The sequence below is a fragment of the Lampetra fluviatilis genome, chromosome 50, assembly GCF_964198595.1.
Source record: "Lampetra fluviatilis chromosome 50, kcLamFluv1.1, whole genome shotgun sequence".
NCBI classification, from domain to species: Eukaryota; Metazoa; Chordata; class Hyperoartia; order Petromyzontiformes; family Petromyzontidae; genus Lampetra; species Lampetra fluviatilis.
This window is the reverse complement of record NC_136324.1, coordinates 1,224,889-1,248,907: the sequence shown is the minus strand read 5'-3', so window position 1 is coordinate 1,248,907 and position 24,019 is coordinate 1,224,889. Positions and strand designations below refer to the sequence as shown.

The 24,019-nt window shown below is 48.4% G+C and overlaps 1 protein-coding gene across 1 annotated transcript in view; it reads right to left on the bottom strand.

The window, feature by feature from the left end:
- The window catches only part of LOC144948606 (radixin-like), a 63,494-nt gene extending 40,897 nt beyond the window's left edge, over positions 1-22,597 (bottom strand). Inside the window, exon 1 of the mRNA XM_078878196.1 lies at positions 22,419-22,597. Within this exon, the coding sequence (XP_078734322.1) occupies positions 22,419-22,430 (12 nt within the window). The 5' untranslated portion in view covers positions 22,431-22,597. The remainder of the gene's footprint in view (positions 1-22,418) is intronic.
- Positions 22,598-24,019: the final 1,422 nt, after the last annotated feature.

The window sequence follows — 24,019 nt, the reverse complement described above, 5'->3', positions numbered from 1 at the left end:
GAGAGCACAGAGCACAGAAGAACCTCGTCAGCCCATGAATTCCAATAATCGTGGTCTCGTGTTTTGCCGCTGGACAAAATGTTTCTACACAATACTCTGTGTGCTCTAGCCGCATACGGATAATAACCGCACGCCGCTTTGCATGTGGTCGTCCACGCATTTGGTACGTCACGTGTACGCGTTACGAGCAAGAAAGGGGGCCATCAAAATATTGAATAATTATTTATCCAGGAAGCCATGCCAAGTCTCAAGATTCTCTTTCAGGAGGATTCTGCATTGGGATGTTGCTATTCTTGTTACAGCAGGGAGCTGAGGAACACGGAGAACATCCTACACACATTGAGGTAGTAACACCCAGCACTGCCATCTCCACTGCTCCAACACCTACAACACCTGGCAAGCCTTCATCGCCACCTATATCCAGGGCTTGGCTGGGCTCGAATCTGCTTAGCTTTTGAGATCCGTCGGGGATTGGGCACCTCGAGGGTGATTTGGTCAGAGGCAATAAACAATTCGGCCAGACATTCTGCTTGTGAGACTTTGACTTTTATCACCCATAAAAAAATCTTGCGAATGCACAATGCGTACGTTTACACTAAATAATAACCCCACGCATTCAAAATGACAAACGTGGTTTTGGCACAAAAGCCTTCAAGCCTATGACCTGAAGTCAACCTTTATTTCAAACTAACGACCCTCACGGAAACGGGTTATTGGGTATCGGCGATCAACACATTGTTGTGCATAACAATACAGTTGTCAGTCTAGTTGGTGTATCAATGTTTGGTGGCTCAAAAAACCGGCTAGCAAAGGGAATTAAGTTCATGTTGGCATCGGGGAAAGAAAAAAAAACACAAAAAATGCAGGCATCAAAGTTTTAGCAGATGGGTTTTCGTAGATGCGTGCGGTCATGCCAAACACTGACAAACAGCACAACGCAATCTTAACATTGTTGCACAAAGGCCACGCACACAAACACGCACACGGTGCAACGTGTACGTCCCATCACACTTACGAGCTTCTCCTTACCGTCGAGGGCCTTTTGAAAACGTGCAAGAATACGATAACGCGGGCAAACGCTGACATGTTGTGTTTGTAAGAACATCCTCATTAGCGGATATCGAACAATTGCTGTATGTAAGAATAACACGGTGTTTATCGAATGATCGTTGACGCACGGGCATCTGTTTGCACCGAAGGCTAATGTGTTTTGTTTACCTATTAGGAGCAACTTGACGACACTCTACAGTATAGAGTGACATTGGATGAACAGAAGCCGCTCAATTATGTGCAGGAACAAGGGTCACCTGTTGTACGACACAATACGCATCAGCGGACCGATGGCGGATTCGCCCGTAACGAGCGCCGTCTTAAGTGTCCGGAGCGAGCTCGGGTGTTGCGGGGTAAGATGTCGGAGCCATTAAATCGAGACTCGAAACAACACTGCACATTTTTAATGCGGCGACGGTCCACGTTTGTTCAAACAAATTCGCTTCGACCTCATATTCATAACACGAGATGTGCAGGCAACGAGGTTGAAAGCATCAACGCATTAGATCTGTCTGCAACACGCGGCTGCACGATCACTCTCGCAGAGAAGACTCGGTGTAAATGATATTCGAGCACACATTTGTATCGCTATTCGAGCGTTACGCCGCGGAAAACGAGCCATCCGTTACCTCGGAAGGAATTTTATGGGACCCTATCGTCACCACCATCACCAGCCATGGTCCATCCATTGCTGGATGAAGGGATTCCCCCAAAACCGCCACCCTCTTCCACAATCCTACAATGTAGTAATCCACCGTGGCACCTGCGCACGAGCTGATTTTCATCACTCCATCTCCACGGCGGTTGTTCTCTCGCAGGCATGGCCTACCAATATACAGTACGCCGATCCCTAAAATCCTCAACATTTACCGCCGCCGAAGATAAATTCCCGCCGTGACATCCCCGTAGCCTCATTTGACCTCTCTGATCTAGGGCGGCTGAATTAAGTGCAAATTTCACAACCTAGGGGAGAGCTCTGCACTGCACGGCCCTCTCTCAATCTCTCCCCTCTCGCTCGTTGCGAGCGACTGGGCCGAGGCCATCAGGCGTTTTCCACGCGAGACGTCCCTTTAAGATCCGCCGGAGAGAAATACATCGCTATAAATCTTCACCCCCCCCCCCTACTATCCCCCCACCCACTGCTGTGACTGGGCAGGCTCAAGGAAGCAATGCCCCTCCATGTAAGGGTACCGATTCAGCCCCCCCCTTGGAGATCCCATGGGGCAGACAAGCGAAAAATTAGCACCGCTCCCTCTGCTCGGCAAAAAAAAGGGCCATTTTGTGTGCGCAAGTGTGTGTTTGATGATCTGGGCTTGGTCACTGACCATCGCGCACAAAACCGTCTCGAGATTGCATGGGGGGGGGGGGGGTCACTTGACTTGGGTCAGGTTCAGCTCAGGAGGTGACGGAGGACAACCAAGAGTGAAAATGGAAATTACTGACCCCTGCTAGTTGGGTGCACGCAGGAGGGTTGGGTAATGGAGCATGTTGATTAAATGTTGTGAGGAGTCCCGTAATCTCTCAATAGAGAGAGAGAGACGCTCGCGACTCTGGGGGCCGCTTTGGGTAAAAAGTGAAGATTTTTCATTTTGTCACTGCCTGTTATGGGCGCTTTGCTAAGGGCTTTAAAATATAAAAATAATAAATATAACAGCAAATAAATCACGTTCCTTTTCTGGGACTGAGAACCAGGCACGGAGAAGTACTGGCTCAGTATTCAGACGTGAGTCATACACACATACACACACACACAAGTATGTGTGCATGTGTGTGTAGTGTGGTGTATAGTGCGGCCTTCATTGGTGCTTGCTGAAAGCACTTACCCCAACAGTCTGTCCAGGCTGTACGGGGGATCTTCGTCTTTTTTTTTTAGTGTGCAATACAATCACACGTACTGCCATGTTGTCACAACTGCTGGATGAGGGCCACCTGCACCTTTGCATCATTCCGCCATACTTCACCACGCTCGGGGTGGGGGGTGAGGCGCTGTGACAAGACAAGCTGAGATACCACTCATTGTTTGCCATGGCCGGTCATCAAACTCAAGTTTCAGGTCGACGGGGGCTCATAGCGGCATAATTAAGTGGTGTAAAATTCACGTTTAAGTGACCTTGCGCTAAGCGTTCATGCGACAACTCATTTGGATTTGGGAAGGACGGACCTCCGAAGGGCACCAAAACTGGCTAAGCAATGGACATCGATGAATAATAGCCACGTAGGCGTTTAAAACTGATGGCGCGGCAGTTGGGAAAAAAAGAGATGGTGGGGGGGGGGGAGCGAGGTTCTTAAATTCCTTCACAGCTCTGTCCACCCAGCTGAATAAACGAGTTCACAGTTACCGGATTGGCAATTCGCGTGTCGCGGGGGCCTAGCGGACCTCTCTCCTCGCCAACACCTCCCTAGCACGCAGCTCCCTCCTTCACCCCCCGCTCTCTCCTCCAGTCCCTCCTACGACGTGCACCCTTACCCAGCGCCGGACTATCCTAGTAGCACAAGCAGCTACACATGTAGCTACGGGCCCCGCACTTTCAAGGGCCCCGCGCTAAATGCTTTCAAGCTATCAATTCCGGTTCAGTGATTTTGCACTTGCTCTATTGCTATAGTACTATACCGCTTTAAACTTTTAGGAACGACTGGGTGTTTAAGGTTAGCGATTTGTCGTATTATCTCGCTGTATAGCAAATGGAAAAATAAAATTACTTTACTATGCAAGTGTAGTGACTCAGGGACACTAAGAGTAGGAGGCACTCTGTTTATTAAACGCCCTTAACAGTTCACACTTGGTGACTAAATTTCCCAGTCAGCACGGCTGGCAGACTGCCTGACTGGCGACGCCGAGACGGTGAAGACTCCAGCAGCAGCACGACGGGGACCCCACTCCACACGACAGCCCCGAGATCCCCTCCCGGGGCCCCTCTTCTACTGCCAGCGTGGCCTGCTGGCTCCGCCCCTGGACACGCCCCCCTTCTGGAACCTTCTAGCGGGTTCTCGATGTGCCCCTTCAGTGACCTTTCCCCTCGATCGCTCTCGGGTCGATCACGTGGCTTGCTGTCAGTCAGGGCTGCTGCAAGCTGCAGATCCCCTTCCCTGCCAGCAGCCAGCGCTATGCTGCTAAGTGACCGATTCTCTGTCACTACACAAGTAAAACATTTGTGTTTTAATATTTGTGCTTTTTTATTTATTTAGGGCCCCTTTATAACGTATGCTACAGGCCCCGCACTAGCTTATTCCCCCCACAGTCGCCTTCTCTCATTTCACCCCCTTCCATCCCCCGCCACACGATTCCCAGCCGCCAATCACATGTCGTCACATCTCGGACCATGTCTCCTCATCTCCCGCCACCAATAATCACATATCCTCACACCGCGGGATACTGATGTTGTTGTGGGGACCGGTTTGAAGGAATCGTCAGAGGGGTAAAGTGTTTGTCTGAAATCAATAGGTCACATTTCATTATGAGGACTAGAACCTGAAGTAATGTATGCATATGCTTTTGGAATGAGTTTTTGGATTTTAAAGTATTTGGGATTTTAAGGAAAATGCTGGATATAAAAAAAAGATATTTTACTTAAAGTTATTTATTTAATGCATTGTTTGACTCGCAAAGGTGACATCAAATGATGCCACGTGACACAATTTTCGGCGGGAAAACAGTGGAAGTTGCCACCATTTAATTTACATCACTTCCCTTCAAAATTATCAGTTATTGTTGCATACTTGTCAACCCCTTATCAGTGCCTACCTTATTACACCAATTCAGACCTTATTGGCCACCCCGCGCCCTTATACATCTCAACGTTCATCCTACAAAGTCCCATCACAAGGGATAAACACAAAGACAAAAACTAATGTTTTTTGCCCCTATTGAAACAGCTCTCAGCTGAATGGACATGAAAACTAAATTTCCCTGCATAAGAATACGGAATAACCCATATGGGTTGACAGTAATGTTGTTGGGGAGGGGGGGTTGACAGTCAAAAATGTTATGTCTGTTCCTGATATTCGGATGGTTTTGTTAATCCGAAAAATTTCCGGAAGCACATCCCCCAACACGATTGCGTCACTCGTGCTTGAAATTGAATATTCCACAACTCCGTGGGAGACGACAAATCCACTTGGAGGGCATACGTCACATACCGTGCGTGGGACGACGGGCAAACATGTGATCCTTGAAGTCACCAAATAGGAGTCTGCTCTTAATGTTTGACTACGTAAATTGGACAGTCGCAAGAAAAAATACTGAAATATGACATAAAAATATCGTTTTTGGAGTAAAATATAAAAGTAATTGGCGGCATGGATGGAAATCTGCGATAAACGTTTCCTTTGTTGTTAAAGACTTCTATTTGAAGCCGCTGAGAGCTGGGGAATTTTTCAACGTTCTTCTTCATTCATATGGCGTTTGAAAAAAACCCAACATCCTACAACTGTATGTTTAATGTTGTTATCCATTCCATGGCATCGTGTGGGATAGCTCAGTGGGGAAGTCCGCTCATCCCACCAGAGTACGCGTGCTGCATGGGGCAGTCAGCAGGGGTGGTTTGCACCTCGACACGTTCACAGTCTGGTCGTCTCCGTGGCTTTCCATCTATGAATAAAATACCCTCGCACCTTCTTCTTCCATGTGTGGCTGCTGCTGTTGTTGTCGGGACACGTTTGAGAGCGGTCCCCGCTGTCACTGAGGCAGCAGAGAGAACCCAGGGGCTCTGTCCCTGCGTCGGGTGTTCAGTGAGGTTCGTCGCTTGAGACTCCATGTTATTGTCTCACACCTCGCACAACTGGGTGGCCGAGTGGGAGGGGGGGGTGGGTCTTTTTTGGGCGGACAGCCGAGTCGAGGCGCGTCTCAGCAGTGTAGCGATCCGTCATTCGTGCCCACGTTGTGCAATTGCTGACGCCGTGGGCTGGACGCAGCCGAGGCGCTGGCCAAAGAAAAGAATGAGGGGGGGCGAGTGCAGCCGAGTGGACGTCGTCTGTCGGGTTGCTGGCAGTGGCACGATGTTGCTGAACGTGGGATGTCGACCACTGACTCGGCACCACTAAAGAAGAGAGGAGCACCCACCTAATCCTCGTTGGAGCAAGGATATCATGCTGCCCCTTTGTCATCATCATGAGCAGCAGCAGCAGCCGTGACCTATTCACTGCTGGATTAAGGCCCCTTTTTGGAGTTTGTATGTTCTCTTCACAGTCGCTCAACACAGCGTAAGCATTTCCCCCAAGGGACAAAGTTGCAAAACGTTCTATCAACGTGACTTTACCGAAAGACCCAAAGAATTTGGCTTCTGAGCTCGGCTTGGCTTCATGTACTTAAATGAAATGCGATGTGCAGCGGTAGTTGTGTCCACTTATAGACACATATAGAGGGGGGGGGGGCGATGAGTGGATTAGTCGACTTAAGATTGTAATCGACTACTTCTTATTTGTGGTAAATTACTCGACCCCCCTTTCAAAAATGGGGGGCAGCCCAGACCTCCTGCCCCTAGAAGGTCGGAGCCCCAACGCAAAATCCACGTGGCTATTGATTCCCATCTTGTTACCAAGCTCTGCCCAACACACCTCCCGGCCAGCGGCACACGTGTGCACCTGAGGTGAGACTCCGCCCCCGCCCCCCACAACCCATTTTCGTGTTGTCCAATTAGTCGAATACTCGAACCGGCAATTAATAGGGAAATCCATTGCTTGATGAAATCGGATATCCGGGCTCCATTTGCATCGTGGGTCTCTGCTCTGCACAGGTGGCAGGGCGTGCGTGCGATGCGTGTGCCCGTGTGTGCGGCCCGGTGCATTCTTCATTTCGGGTGCTGCCTTGTGTGTGTGTGGGCGTAAGCATGTTTGTGGGGAGCGGTGGCGTAGCGGTTAGCGCACTGCGCTACGAACCTGACGACTAAAATTCAAATCCCGCTCATGGCCAACATCAGTGACGATTGTCTGAACCGGCCATGGGCCTCCCCCAGATCGACTCGGCCACAAATAAGTACCTGGCGCGGTGTGTAAACATCGCCAATAGGGAGACATAAATGGGCAGGCGTGGTGCTGGCCAGCCACCCCTTCGTGTGCGGCGCCGGCCTTCATAGGTTTCTCGCTGACAGCACTTGCCCCAGCAGTCTGTTACAGGCTATGCGGGGGCTCTTTGTCTTTGTAGACATGTTTGTACTGCCATTCGTTTGAACGGGATTTGAATAAAGCTGCTGATCTGCGATCTCACCGGCGGTGTTTGTCATGCGGCATGCGGTCATGCCGTTTCGGGTCGGCGTTCAAATGAATGGCAAACGCCGCAGAGCGTAGAAAGCGTTCTCACCAACAGCCCGGGTGCGTCTTGGTTCCAATTATGAGCCGTGATCAATCAACTGCTGGATGAAGGCCTTCCCTCCCCAAGCTATTGCAAATCCACCCCAGCGTCTGCACGCGGATTAATTTATTCTATCGCTCCACCTCGAGCGCGTTCCTGCCCTCGACTGTCGCTCCATCGTGAATCTCGACTAGTGGGCCATCATCCTTGCTAGCGACGTGCGATCCTGCCCAATCGATTTTCTTGAGCAGTCAGTGCGATGTCATTAGCCAGCGTTTGTTCCACCAATACGCGTGTTCCTCTCTCTGTAATAAAGTAAAGATGCAATCGCTTGCAAACGCCACTCTGTGACGGAAGGGGCCTGCCTCTCCACTAGAGGGAGCTCGTCTACGGGAACATCTGTAGGGAGAAAGAAGTGCTTTATAGCTCTTCAGATTCCACCAGTATCAATCGAGATGATGATCCTCAGCTCGAGAGCAACCTCAAGAGAGGTCCCGACGTCTCGGAAAAAATGGGAGTACCCACACTCTGCCCCACCGTGCACATTGATACCGCTGGCTGGACAGAGCCCGTGGGTGTGTGCAACCCGCGCCGTTGCTTCAACATAACCGCGCCGGGAGCTGGAAATATATCCAGTGACCTCTGGATTGCAAGTCCAGCGTGCTGACCGCTAACACCACCGTGGCAGCATCCCTCGGCTCTGTTCATCTCTGTTCGTCTCTGATCGATCTTTGGCTGCGTTTTGTTATTAAGATTAAGATGACCATCGTCGCGCTCGTTTTGCCCAGGAAAGCCTCACCGAGTCCCAAGACTCTTTTGCCAAGTTTTCACGGGGGGCGGGGAGGCAATCTTGCTGCTACTGCGTGATCCCAATATGGGGAGCGGTGGTTCAGCGGTTAGCGCGCTGCACTACAAACCTGGCAACCAGAGTTCGATTCCCGCTCACAGCCAACACCAGTTGACAAATACATGCACCGGTTCTGGGCCTCCCCTAGGTCGACTCAGCCTGAAATGAGTGCCTGGTGCGGTGTGTAAACATCACCACTGGGAAGACAAAGGCCCCAACAGTCTACTAAGACTATCCCAATTGAGTGATTCGCAAGATATTTTTGTCAGCATTGGGATATTTCATTGTAAGCTTGACAATGAAATACCAGTTACCTTTTTATATTGTTCTGTGGTACTTTAGGTGCGGGTTTAATCGTCTTGGCGGTCTCCACGAGATGTCTCCATTTCTGACGGAATGTACCGCGGCATGTCGACATTGCATTCCTTCCTGTTGCCTCGCGAGCTCAGGCGGAAGAGGATCTTAACGCGGCCCTGCCTGCCACATTCCTGATGCGAGATATGCGAGGCCAGAGAGATGAATGATTGACAGCCTCTCGGGGGGGAAGTGCGAGTTTGGGGGGGGGGCTAAATTCTGGACTCGGAAGTCACAACCAGATGCTCGCACTCGCCCTCCAGTGCAACAAGCACGTGCGCAGTTCTTCCCTGGCGATGTCCGTGTGGCAGCCGGGGTCAGCAGCCCCTCCCGGACTGTCCGGGAGTCTCCAGCAGGATGGGTGTCAGCCTCCTTACCGGGTGACCATCGAAAGCAATTCCGGGGAGATTTTAATGATTGGATATTTTGAGATTTTTTTTTATAATCATATTCTGGAATAGCTTCAGTGAGAGTTGGCAGTGCCTCCTGGCAAGCCCGTAGCTATCGGACCCTTGGAAGTTTACAGCTGCCCCCGCTCGCACTCACACAGTTTGCGCAGAGTGTGCGGAGGGGAGCCTCCATCTAGCAGCGGATTGCCAAGCGCCGTGAATTCTTCACCGCGCGGGTCACTGCCGCGTGCTCTCGGTGGGGAATTGTAGACCTCCGATTAGCACGGTCGGCTACGTACGGTGCGAAAGAAGTTCAAAGTGCACACGTAGACGTTGGAGCGTAGCAAGATATATAACACAATTGATTTTGCTGAAATTGACCTGCCCACCCCCCCACCCCCCACAACAGCTATTTTACGCATGGCTTTCATCAAGCACTATCCAGACTCAAACCGCCTTAGCTTCCGACACCCGATGGTACCGGGTGCATTGTTACAGTGCACAGACGTGTCGAGAGGTATGCAGCCAGCAGCACCCTGGATTGTTGCATTGAAGTGCCGCTCAAGTGATTGCGACGGCTTGAGAAGCCATTCGTCCGGCATATGATGATGATGGTGATGCTATGATGACAAGTGTGGTGAGAGTACGTGACTCTGAGACCAAGTCGACGCTATATCGCTCTTTTATCCATCGAACCAGCCAACAACCTCCGATGGACGGTGTTTTTTTCCTACCCCCCCCCCTCCTCTGATTAAGCCAAAGGCAAAACTGAACTGGCACCCAAACCAGATGAGCAGGTTACCAAAGATGGGCAGGGCAGCGTGCGTGTAAGATTTCTCGAACACAATCACGCGCCGTGTGTGTTTCACCAAGATCACCTTTAGCGATTCGCGCATAGTACAGAGATGCACTTATTACGATTATTATTTGGCGATGCATTGGCAGCGATGCATTGGCAGCGGTGCACAAGCACAATTAATAACAACAAACTCACGTTCGGCAATAACACTGTGGCCTTAACAAGAAACATTTGTATTTACAATAGGCGCAGTTTAGGGTACATCATGTGCTCTGAAGAAAGGACAATAACCCTAAATGTCACCTATTATATATATTATTTCCCTTTGAAGGTCACTGTGTTATTGACGAATGCTTGTCGAGGTTGTGTGAACGAGATCAACAGATGGCGCGAGATCGCCGTCGTAAACTGGTGGCTAAAAAACGATCTACGATCACTTTCAATCGCGTGAAGTCGCGAAACAAGCCGCTGTTCGCTGCAGGTGATGGCAACACCGACGCCATTCGATATTTTCCTGCGATGATGCCGCACGAAGTGTTCGCGTTAAAGACGTTCCCCACTAAAACCAGACAGTTTGCCAAAGGCTAGAAAGGCACTCAAATATCGCGCCATCAATTCACTCGGCGCTTGAAAATGCACCATTCTTATGTAACATGACGAAGTTTATTTATTCGCCATGCCCCGCACCGCCGATTAGCACGATTGGCTACGCAATGTGTGAAAGTCGTTGGACGTCCATGAAATTTGTATGCGCAGCACCGGCAACTAACAGGAATGAGTTCAGATTATCACGGAAAATATTGTTCCGATACAGTATTCAGTAGTGTCTGCAGGAGGTCCCATAATATAATTCGCCTTGCTGTAGAGTTAAGCTCAAACACTCTGGGCTGTATATTAAATGTGAGCCTTGAACTTCCATTACATTGCAGCCGATTTACACCCCACAACGCAACTGGATTTACTGCCTGACCATGGAGTGGCTTTAACTCCACAGTGCAACACAATTTATACATTATTTTTTTCATTTTTATGAACAAACTCAAACACCCCCTTTTCTCCACTGGCACAAGCGAGCCGTGCCAGCGCAGGTCCCACACGGTCTGGGGGTGGTTCCCCACTGGTATTTACTGCCACGTCGATCCACAGATCCCAGACAGCGAAAGTTGCCATCTCAGCATGGGGGGCAACACTTCACTTAATCACTGTATTCGACAGCGTGGTCCAGATGTCTTGTGACCCACATTTAACTCTTTGAAGCTTAATATATATTATTTTAAAGTAAGGTTTATTTCAAACAGAAAACTTAACTATTTTTTACAATGGTAGGGCCCACTGAGTTATATAGCTATTTTCCAGAAGCGACCTGGCTACAAATGATAGCTCAACGAAGTTGCTGATCACGTGGAAATCTATAGCAGCCAAATACTATAAAATCGCGTTAATGCTGATTTAGAAATGTTGAAGGAAAAACCAGAGGACCCCGAGAAAAATCCACGCGACCACGAGGAGAGAGACACGCAAACTCCAAATATACAGCAGCAGGCGTCAGAGTCGGGATCGAACCCATGACCTCATGTACACCGGGCGAGGTAGTTAGCATCTCAGAAATGAATATACAAAAGCCAAAAAACGGTAGGGATTAATTAATTGGAGGTCACAAGACAGGCGGGGACCACGATGTACTTTGCCTGCGTCATGCTGGTGGCCCAGGCCACGCTTGCTAATGAGACTCGCCCAGCGCTCCTGCGTTTCTCACCCAATTTAACAACGTCGACGGTTCAGTTGCTTTATATTATGTGAATGTACGCTCGTTCGCGCCATTGTATTAAAGACGCTCCGTTGTTTTGTTTCATCTCTTATTTGCCGAGAAGCTATATATAACTTTTAAAATCTTTTTTTCATTGTTTTATAGTCTTGAATTTTTTGTTTCCTCCCCCCCCCCCACACATCATATTCGCACGGTGCGAAAGACGTTGAATACCCATCCATACATATAGGACTGTGTGTCATGTAATAAACCGTGGTTTTAGTTCTCATGGAGATCAACAACAGTCTCACAACACAGCCTTACCCTCCCCACCGCTTGAAGAGACAAACCTCCTTTTATCTGTGGATCAAACATTCAGTGGCTTATTCTGTGTATAACACGTGGGTTCACAACTAATGTGTCCCATCTAAATAATTAACGGGATCTTGGACGCCGCCTGCATTTGGCTGAGCAATTTTCAAAGTTAGCCACCTGCTCCATATTTTATGGAACTTTTTGCTTTATGCTCTGCCGTGTAAAATATTCATAAAGTCTGTAACCAAGCCTAACAATAACGCCATAACTGTAAAATATAGTTGTACAGCAGCCATTTGCTCCTGTTGACAAGAGTGATTAAAACAATGCTTTGTAAAAATGAAGAACGAACAATAATTTCGCACACGCTTTTATCTCCACCGTAAAATATGTTTATTCAAATAATTGCTCTTTTGCAATTATAAGTGTGTGGAATATATATTTCAACTTGCCATGGTTAGCATAGAGTAATAATTACGATATTCGAATAAAAAGAGTCAATCATTTATTCACACGGTGATCGAATTAAGATGCCAAACTCCATTGTTTCTGGAAAACAAAGTGTGTGTGCACATTAGAAAAGTCGCTATGAACCTCAAAGCAGTTTAGGTATTTTGACGAACGCAAAAACAACTTTACAAAGAAAGTTTGTTTTGTCCGAGACACAGATCGTACCGTTTCAATCAAATGTATGCTTCTTAAATCATCAAACGTATGCTTCTTTGCCAACTTGGGGATTCCGCATGTAAACTCCAAAACACGGCGATATTATTAAAGCAGTTGTATCTCTATAATTTTACATGAATATTGCAGTTGAAACAATGGTATAAGTTTCTTAAACCCCCCCCCTCACCTCTGTCCTTTCAGCAGGATACGAAGGGGCACACAAGTCAAATCGTCTGGTCCAATGTGGTTGGGTAAACACTGGGTACTCCCATTTATTTACTGTTTTTATATTCCCAGGTAAGGCCCACTGAGCTATGTGGCTCTTTTTCAGAAGCGACCTGGCCACAAATTATAGCTCACCTTAGGCGCTTATCATGGGGAAACATATTGCAGCCAAATACTCAAAACGCATGTTTTTAAAAGAACCCAGGGAAAAATCCACGAGAGAACGGGGACCACATGTAAACTTCAAATACACAGCAGGCGTCAGGGTCGGGATCCAACCCACGATCTCCTGTATACAAGGCGAGGTAGTTAACATCTCGCCACTGTGGCGCCCAGCATGGAAGAGTAGAGCGGTGTTCTTCATCGCAAGGCCCGTGGGCCACTGGCTGCCCCTGGTGGCCTTGAGTGCAGCCCCGGGCGCGCGGCCTCCCGACAATCCGCAACGAGTGAAAGCGGCCCTTGCAGGTGGTGTGGGGGCCCTCAAGCCGATGATGTCTGATCGGTGAAAGTGCCCCCCTCTGAAGAACACTGCTCTAGAGCTCCCTTTAATGGAGGCCCTTCTGTGAGCGGTGACATGTTCAAACAATTTCAGGACTGCATCTTTACCTTCTTACTATATATCCCTGTAAGCTGGAGCTGTGGAGGTTCAGCACCTGACTGTCAATCCGAAGTGCTGTAGACTCGAGCTACGAGGGTGACCAGGAGGTGGAAGCACAGCAATGGATTGTTCAACCGGCCCATGCAGAGCTTTGAGTGTTACACCTCCTCAAGCCAAATGCTTATCAAATAAAATTTTTCAAAAACTTCCCAGTGCAGGATTCTTGAAACTCAGTCAGGCTCTCCTGGGCTACATAAAACACTTTAGATGCAGGGTTGGCGGATCACGGAGGTGTTATCTTACGTGTAAGACTCCCAGGATGTTGGACTAGCTGCAGGGCACAATATATCAGCACAGACGATAAATGACCAGACCTGTTTGTACAGATTTCTGAGTGTGAATTTTCACAGGGCACTCCCATTTCTCTCCCACATGCAAAACAGATCGCTAAAGAATTGACCGATGCAGCTCCTTCCTGTTAAAGACTGTACGGAATTGACTTGGCTTTCCTGCATAATAATACAATGATACCCTGCAGGTGTTATTCTTCGTGTCGACGCGTTTTCGGGTTGTACAACGCATAGCGAACCGTAGGACACCTTGCCGACCAACGCTTGTGGCAAGCGCTTAAACGCATCCGAGCGCAAATTAAATTGTGGCGTTTACTCTGCGATTCAGCACGGTTGGCTGTGTATGGTGCGAGAGAAGTTCAACGTACACACATGCACGCACCTGCCGCAGAAAACCTGGGATTTCCACCACTGTCCCGGATACCAAACAACCTGAGTTGGGCACCGCCCCAATTCTCGATCGAGCGACGGGGGACACTTAAGACTTCTATTGACTGTCATTGTTCCTTTACATTGGTGTTTGAATAACTCCTCCGACCCTTCACCACTGAATTACGTCAACAACAGCACCACGCCCAAGCGGATGGTTGCGAATGGCGCAGAGGGCGCGCCTGGGGAACGACCGCACGGAGCCAGGGAGAGCGAAATCGTCGGCGTCGCCGCTGGGAACGTGGGCCTCGTTCAACGCTAAAAGTTGGACGTTGGTTCCAACCTGGAACCCGTCGCTGGCTTCTCCGAGTTATTCTGCGGTCCAAATTGATGTGACTTGTAAGGATGAAGATTTGTATTTATTCACGATAAAAGGCTTTTTTTAGGTTAGATCGCGTAAATATAAAAGCTGTGTCGTTAGCCCACCACCACCCGACCACAGCCAATTAGTAAGGTTTGTCACGTGAATTAAACGTGGCAATTCGCTATAACTTCAGCACATCGGTGTGATGGCGAGTAAACCCACAACATTTACAATTGAGCACGACGTTTCGCTGGTGATTACAACCAGATTCATCGGGCGATTTGGCATAATTTATAATATTATTATTCGCGAAAGCCTACGTGTTAAATTTGTATTTATATCTTGATTTGAAGCTTTCGTGACTGCAGCAGGAATCCATACTCTTTGGTTCTTTCGGCAAAGTCACGTAGGTAGAAAATATAATAGATCACGACGTCATCAGGCGGATGACGATTGCTTTCGTTGCGATCGAAATGTCGTGATCTATTATTATTTCTACCTACGTGACTTTAGCGAAATAACCAAAGAGTTTGTATTTATATATTACAGCCCTTTGTCAATCCACTGTTGGATGAAGGTCTCTCCATCCTGTAGTTCACGGGGTTTGACTGACCATACTTCACCATGCTGGTCAGTGCGGGTTGGTGAAGGTGAAGAGGAGGCAAGGAGCAGTGCCGGATTCTCCAAGTAGCACAAGTAGCAACAACATGTGTAGTAGCTACACATGTAGTAGCTACTACACGTGTAGTAGCTGCTACACGTGTAGTAGCTGCTACATGTGTAGTAGCTACTATGTAGTAGCTACGGGCCCCGCACTTTCAAAGGCCCCGCGCTAAATGCTTTCGAGCTATCAATTCCGGTTCAGTGATTCTGCACTTGCTTTATTACTATAGTGCTATACCGCCTTCAACTTTTATGAACGACTGGGTGTTTAAGGTTAGCGATTTGTCGTATTATCTGGCTGTATAGCAAATGAAAAAATACAATTACTTTACTATGCAAGTAAAAAAAATGTGTGTTTTAAAATGTACGTGTTTTATTTATTTATTTAGTGCCCCTTCATAACATATACTACAGGCCCTGCGCTAGCTTAATCCGGCACTGGCAAGGACCGATTCAGGTGTCATTCGTTAACGGCGGTAGCCTCGGCCAGGATTCAAACTCATGTGCCGGATGTATGTAGCGCAGGGCATGCCCACAGGCCTTGTCATTATGAATTCAAAATTTCCACCATTGCATCAGGACTTTCGGCCAAGATGATTACTCCATTATTGTTTGAGCAAGGAGGCCACGTTAATATTTGACTCACAGCGGCAAGTTAACCACAAAGGTACGGGCACTAGAATTTTTGGCAAATGTACGTGCTGTAAATATTACAGACGGGTGCGGTTGAAAAAAGCTGACATCGGCGCTACGGAACAAGCCGGGAAGAAACAACAAGAACAGTTTTATCCCCCAAAACGTCAAGGAGGTGGAGCTGGAGTTTATTTTAATCCTCGGCCTGGAGCAGTTACTCAAGGGGCTCTTTCTCAACACTGCTCCCACGAGTGGCCAGACCCTCCAGGGCTGTTTACCACACCTGGCGCAGGAATGTGATCGCCGCTCTTGCGTGGAAGACCTTGCCATTTAGAACACGGCCAACCACACACTCGCTCACACACTCACACCGCTCACTCACTCGAGTGGCTCCACTCCTTTAGCATTACAGTCGGACTCCGATAAAAAAAATACTTACGTAAATTCGTCGTTCTCAATGTTATATCAATTATACTCAAAAAAAGGTACAGCCCTGCAATGACTTGCTCATAGCACTGCCGTTGGAAGAGTTCTAGAGAGCTGCTTCGTCAAGGATATTTTTGGCCTCCTCTGCAACGCTGGATAGACGTCTTCGATGGGGTGGACGTACCCACACTTCCCCCACCAAACGCAACCTGCCAATCGACGTGCCCCCGTGTGCCCACGTGTGCCTCGGTGTGCCCCCGTGTGCCCACGTGTGCCCCCGTGTGCCCACGTGTGCCCCCGTGTGCCCACGTGTGCCCCCGTGTGCCCACGTGTGCCCCCGTGTGCCCCCGTGTGCCCACGTGTGCCCCCGTGTGCCCTCGGTGTGCCCACGTGTGCCTCGGTGTGCCCACGTGTGCCTCGGTGTGCCCACGTGTGCCTCGGTGTGCCCACGTGTGCCTCGGTGTGCCCACGTGTGCCTCGGTGTGCCCACGTGTGCCTCGGTGTGCCCACGTGTGCCTCGGTGTGCCCACGTGTGCCTCGGTGTGCCCACGTGTGCCTCGGTGTGCCCACGTGTGCCTCGGTGTGCCCACGTGTGCCTCGGTGTGCCCACGTGTGCCTCGGTGTGCCCACGTGTGCCTCGGTGTGCCCACGTGTGCCTCGGTGTGCCCACGTGTGCCTCGGTGTGCCCACGTGTGCCTCGGTGTGCCCACGAGGTCGGCGGGATTCAATAAACGGGCTCATTGTATCCACTGCCGTGCCATCCGTTTCATGTTGTATGGTGCGTGACTATTATTCATCGATGTCCTTTATTAAACGACGCTAGTGCCCTTTGAGATCCTTCCTTCTTAAATCCGAATGAGTGTCGCGTGATCGCTGAGAACAAGGTCGCTTAAACGCTAATTTTAAACCACTAAAATAATGCCGCTTTGAACCCGGCGACCTGAGACTTGAGTTTGATAATTATCGACCGTGGCTAACAATGAGTGGATATCTCAACTGGTCCTGCCACACACCCCTCTCCCCTTCACCAACCCACATTGACCGGCATGGTGAATTATGGTAAAAAAAACTTTACCTTAACTGACACTGTGCCTTCATCCAGCGGGGATTTCCCGAAGCACTCTACGTCATCTTTATTATAATTTTCTCATGCAGTTATTGCAATGTGAGCATTAGTACAGCATTATTTTCGTGTTATCATTGATGTGCAGTTGTTGTTTGCATTTACTGGATTTTATTTGCCAGGGGTATTCCTGGCTGGGCGTTTTGGCTCCTAAAATAAGCTGCCACAAAACAAACGTCGGACCGATGTAAAACCTGACCCAATTAAGAACAGGTAAAAACAAATAACTACGTGAGACATCTTGCATTTAAATATCAAATACCCTTTAATATGTCCCGATCCATGAAGAGAAGTCACACGTTTGTACTTCTGCTCGGCACACACGTGACACAGTGATTGCAATTACAAATAAAGCAAAGTTAAGTATCAAACGATGAACGGAATTGAGAGGGCATTTGAGAAGATATTGCCAGACGGTATTTGGCGATGTTGGTTAGCAACACACAAGACTTGCAATCCAGAGATCGTTGGCATGGGATTTGAAATATGGGTGCGAGCTTCTTAAATCCCACCTTGCCTCTGCTCACCTAGCACTATAAACGGGTCCACCACAGGTAGTCAATTGGCATGCCACCTGTGGTGGGGTAAAATGTGGGTAAGCCCACCTCTTCAAAGCCATCTGGCCAGCATGGGAGAGAAGGCCCCATAACCACGAGAGGGCCTCTTCAGAGCCCCGCTAGCACTCCCTCTAGTGGAGGCCCTGACGTCGGCCGTGGCGTTGAGCGAGACATTTCAGGGCTGCAAATTCACCCGTATGTTAGCTCGTAAATATTTTTGTGATCCAAAGCAAATATTTTTTGTGCTCCCATTCATGAGCTAATACATTTGTTGAGATGCACCCCAAATGTCACGTGCTTTTTAACGAGTGGCTAGTTTAGGATATTTACAACAGGGTGGTAGTGATTCACTAGTGTCAAGTGAATATTAATAAAATCCTTGATAATACAGTGCTGGATGATGGTATCTCCATGCTGTTGGTCACGGGGTTGTTTAACGACACTTCACCGTTCCAGCCCAAGAACAGTTCTGACATCCCTATCCACAGTATGATGTCAGGCATGGCCAGGAATAGAACTCAGGCCGCCAGGTTCAGAGCACGGCACGCAAACGACTGCGTTACCTCGTGCTGCGTCCAAGGGTTTATACTTTAATTCAGCGCCTTCACCCCTGAGCGTAAACAATTATCATTAGAATTGTGCACCAAGTGAAATGAATGCATAAAGATTTAATGAATGCATAAATTAACACGAACAGATGAAAGCATTATGTGTCTATCCAGACGCAGCGGTAGTCTGTAAACTTATGAATTACTGTAATTACCATTATTATTATTATTGTTTTCCAGCTGCGCAGTGCTGTGGTTGTATTCTCAACTCACTCATAAAGGTACAATTTTAAACTACAGTAACATACGGACTGGACCCTGCCATAGGAACGTGACATTGCCACCCATGGCTCAACACCCAGCTAGGCTAATTTGTGTACGGAGTTTAAATTAAGTTTCCATGGCTTTTAAACTATTATTGGATTCATATTCTTAGTATTGGATTCGTTCGTTGTCCATCGCAAAGGATACGAAGGGTACGATTTTCAGATGCCTGGCACACGAGAGGACCTCTTTATCCCCTACAAGTCTTTAACAAGTGCCTGGCCACGGAAACCTTCTAACCCTACGCTTACTTTGAACTTCCACAAGGACTTCTCAAAGTGCACTGTCAGCATTTTCAGCGAGTGGAAACGAGGTTGCCCCTTGACATCATTCACATCAGGGAGCAAGTTCACATTACATTTGTCGCATTTACCCAAAAAGCATATTTAAAAGAAAAGAAAAAAGAAATACCCCTGTACATTTCCAAGGTGAGTAATAGATGTTAAATGATTAGCGCAGGAATCGGCTATCAAAATAACCAGACCTAAAAAATCCTCTCAATATTTTCAAGAGTTAAATTTCGATTTAAAGCTTTCGTGACTGCAGGGATTCATCTTCTTGGTTCTTTCGGTAAAGTCACGTAGAATGGAAATAATAAAATAATAAAAAATAAAACATAATCAAATAATTCTCACGACGTTTCGGCCACAACGCAAGCAGCCGTCCTCAGGTGAAGAACAGGTCTGTCGATAAGACTCTGTCTAAGACTCTGTCTTATCGACAGACCTGTTCTTCACCTGACAGAGTCTTATCGACAGACCTGTTCTTCACCTGAGGACGGCTGCTTGCGTTGTGGCCGAAACGTCGTGAGAATTATTTTATTATGTTTTATTTTTATTATTTTATTATTTCCATTCTACGTGACTTTACCGAAAGAACCAAGAAGATGTTCAAGAGTCTCAATGGACGTGAATAGGAGACGGTGGGTGCTTAATAAGTAACGTCACGAAGCAGTCATTGAAGAGCCGCTCATCCAGGCTGACAACCCCTGGCTGAGCCGAATCAAAACGGGTTGACTCTGTCTCAGCTTCACCGAGGCACGGCCAAACGACCCTCATCGCTGACGCGGTGTGGGTAGAGGTCCTCATGCAGCAGTGGATTGACCAAGGGCTGTACGTTGTGATTGCTATCGTTTGTGATAGTTAAGCTGGAGTCTCGTGTATGGATTTTCAAGAGCTGCCCACTTCATGTGCCACTGTTGAAATCCCACGTTTGTTAAGTCAACACGTGGGTGTCCTTTACCGCTAAAAGATTGCATTCGAATAGAAATGACCGATAAACAAGTGGAGGCACGTGGGCAGACGATTGTAGCCAAATGAGTAGATTATTGAGCACCTGCTTGACAGCTGTACATTTCATTATTCGATTAAAAGTGTTTGAAAATCACTACGAAAGCACACACGGCCATCTGGAGACTTGTACCAATTATGAGACGCACCGCTGCGGGGCGAGACATATACCATGCCATTTTTTGACAACTGCTGAATTCGGTGGATTTCCACTGCGTTTACAACAACAACAAAAGGGCCCCTCCCACCCCCCCCCCCCGTGTTATTTTTTTTCCTCCTCGGCGCATAGTTTCTGCGAAATACTTTTTTTTCCTCGTACGCTGGAAACGTATCTCTCGTCGTAAACGTAAACGGGCGCTTCGGGCGAGTGAATGAAACTTCACGACGCTCAGAATAAAATAATCAAAAGTGCCTTTCTTGATCTCGCGGCATTTTCTTTTAAAGGTAAATTGCCAGACGCGATGCAACACGGATCGACTTTACACTTGTTTTTTTCTCTACCAAAAGGGATTGACGCGCGCGATTCGGCCTCGGGGTTGGGTTGTTCTGACCCTCGTTAAAAGCCCGACAACCGGTTATGTTGCAACTTTATTAAGGAGAGACACGTACGAAATATCGGTTTTGGCAGAATAGCAGCAACAGCAACAGCGGCATCAACCTTCCCCCAAGGGGAGCGTGTTTATGAGCGTTCAGAAGGCGACCAGAAAAACCTGCAAGTTCAGTGGAAATTGGTGTCCGTAGCTGGCACGGATGGACCTTACATTACCAAGTCAACACCGGCGCTGAGCAGATGCAGGCAGCCGTGCAGGTTTTTGTGGCCGTACATGGCCTTGGAACACAGCGCCAGCATAACTGCCGCTTGCTAAAACAGCTTTCCCCATTGTAGAGCAAAAGCAACAACAATATTTCAACTTTATTTTTGTGTGTGGGTGTGTAGGGAGCAGCAGAGCAGTGGTTAGCGCAACAAACCAGATACCGTAGCCCCATAAATTGGCAGCACGGATGACAATAGTGGCAATTAGCTGCACTGGACGTTGGTCAACTCAGGCTTACAGAGTGCCCTTGTGCACTGTGTGCGTGTTAACATAAACACTGGGGGACGCAACCCGCTTGGCCTTAATAGGTGCTCGCTAACAGCATTTGCCCCAATTGTTCTGCATGGTTATCAGGGAGATCTGCGTGTTTTATGTGTGTGCTCGTAGAACAAATGATACGGGAGTGTACATGACAGTGCACTGTGCAAATATGAGATGCTTTGTCAAACACGTAATTAAGGAAACCTGTTTTTTTTTGCAGAACGTACCCAACAATGTACGCGCGCTGTTATAATAAAGCAGGAAAGCTCAATGTGATCGTTGGTGCATGAGTGGAATACTTGCTTTTTTTTAAGTGCGCACTTTAAAAACATTGATGGCACGAATATGAATGTATGGAAAAGGTAAAATGTTATTGTCGAACAATTTTAGTTTTTGCAAAAATGCGGCCACTTTAAAAAGCTGTCAGCGCAAGGGCGCCATTTGCGATAAACATCGACAGAGCTGCCTTGTGGCGAGCAACTCTGTGCGAAAAAACAAGTCCTTCTGAATCTAGAGTTGAAGTTTTCTTGACTGCAGGGATCCATACTCTTTGGTTCTTTCGGTAAAGTTTCTTGCTGTGGTTGTCCCACCTGATGACGGACAATTGTGTTGCGCCCGAAACGTCTGATTTAATTTATTTTATTTTATACCTACGTGACTTTACCGAAAGAACCGAAGAGTAAGTCTTCTGAATATTTGTCCACACACGCGCTTACTTCTTTACACAAGTTTCGAACGCTTTTTTTGAGAATGGAATTTGAAAAGTGTGGTTTGGACTGCCACTTCGCTCTCTCGTCAAAATAAATTTCACAGCGATGTTCTCAGCTTCCATTCCAGGAATACAGAGGGGGGGGGGGGGGTGCCTACATCGTCTAACCAGTTTAGTGGCTTTCTGACCAGCCATTGCACAAATATTTAAACCAACATTCACTGTTGGAGGAGCGCCTCCCCATTGCTAAATAAGCATTTTTTTTTAAAACGCGTTTCTAATAATCCGGACTCCATGTAGAGAATCAGAATCAGAATCTTTATTTATCCTGGAGAAATCCGATGAGCTATGAAGCTCTTTTTCAACATACATTCAGCAGAGGAGGGTCAAAAAGTTATAACAATACAAAAAGCGATAGGAATGCAAAGTATAAATCAAAACACGAAAAATAAATAATATGAAGTATATAAATTCATATACAATGTAGCAAGCACAGGTAATATATTAAACGTGATAAAATTGAGAAAAAAATCCCACCCGCTGGATCTATATAATAAACAAACGCGCACACACTTGTTGAAGGTTGAGATGTTTATGGACAAACACACTGCGAGAAACAAGGTGCTACCTGAAAGTGCGAACACTCATCATATCACTCACAGCAAATACACGTAGCATTGAGCTGGGCAGAGACCGACGTCTCCAACTTACCGGCTTAGGCATTTTTGATTCTGGTCACGGCCGCTTTTCCCGATGCTTTCTTGCCAACTGGCCCGGCCAGACAAAAGCCGCACTCCCACACGCGTGCCGACGCGACCTCGACGAAGAACGTAGCCTGCACGACGATGCGCTCCGCTGCACCTCCAAACACTCGACCTTCCAAGCACTCTGACTGCACCTGTGGGACGGAGCGCCGTGGTTAAAGGGACATGCGGCCACACCCTCACCCCCCTCCACCATCTCCTGCCCCCCCCCAACCATCCCACGCATCTCCACCCCACCTCCTTCCCACCTGTCCTCACTGTCCGATCGTGCGGGGCCCCCCCTGCACACCAGGCGATGTTGAGCCACGACCCACGACCCCCCCTCCCCCTCCTCCCGCGTGTCCACGCCCAGCTGCGCACCGACACCTGGTGGCGTGGAGCGTCACCGAGGTGATTGCATCACCGGGGCTGCGCTGCGGAGATCCCCGCCCTGTAGGCCGACTCAGTTCGCCTGTCCCCCCCCACCACCTCCACACCCCCCCCCCCATGTCCCCTTGGAGACGAGGGTTGTTTTCGCTGCTTGATTTTAATGGGAGCGAGCACATGCGTAGCCATGGGTGTTTCTCCGTGTTGGCCGTTGCGGCGGTGGGTTGGGGGATGACAGAGGTCTTTGGGTTGCAGCTGTGTTTGTTTGTATGAATCCGCAGAGGGGTAACGGTGGCCAGGAGCCCACGTGCTTGATGCTTTACGACTCTCGTCCGCCCACAGGTGACCCGAGACCTCAACGGTCATCGCCACGTCGAAGTGACCACAGCGACTGCGCGCCGCGGTGTCCAGATTTGTGCCGTTGTTCTCTTTACAAAGGGGGCGCCCATAAATGACGTCACGCGATTGTGGACGGTTTTTGACCCCCTCCCCTCCTTCGTCACACGGCGTCACAATAAGTCAGACCTCCCATTAAATATGACGTCACAAAGCTCTGCCCCCCCCCCCAAAAAAAACATGCTTCAAATCGCTTTAAACTATTGTAATTGTAGTGCGTATTTGATGTGGCGCTGCACTCTGATGTTGTAGGAGAAAACATTTATTAAAACGTCTATTTAATTAAGTAGAACGTGTTGTCTATATTTAATTAAAGTTGCGCATTTTGATGTGACGTCACATTTCTCAACTCCCCCCCCCCTCGTCACACATCGTCACAAATGTCTGACCACCCCCCCCCCCCTAGGTGCGTGACGTCATTAATGGACGGCCCCTAATTACAAAAAAAAGACCGCGTGATATTAATTTCACGTCATGATATACAGTACGGTAAATATGTCCTACGTGTGCTTTGTGTGTGTGTGTTAAACTGAAGAGTTCACTGCCCACTCACCCGGCCGGCTCTGTTCTCTGAGCAAATACAGCATTCGGTTTCACGTGCATCCCACGTGGCGCTAAGCCGGGCTGGCTGGCTCGCTCGCTCGCAGAATGAGTCACTCGGAATGAAAATCACACGCGGGGGATACTCGGAGGTCAAAGCCATTCGCTTAACTCGCGTACGGACTGATCGAGAATGGAGGGCGCCCTCAGGCGTGGTTATTTGGACGCGCGATATTGATGCGTCTG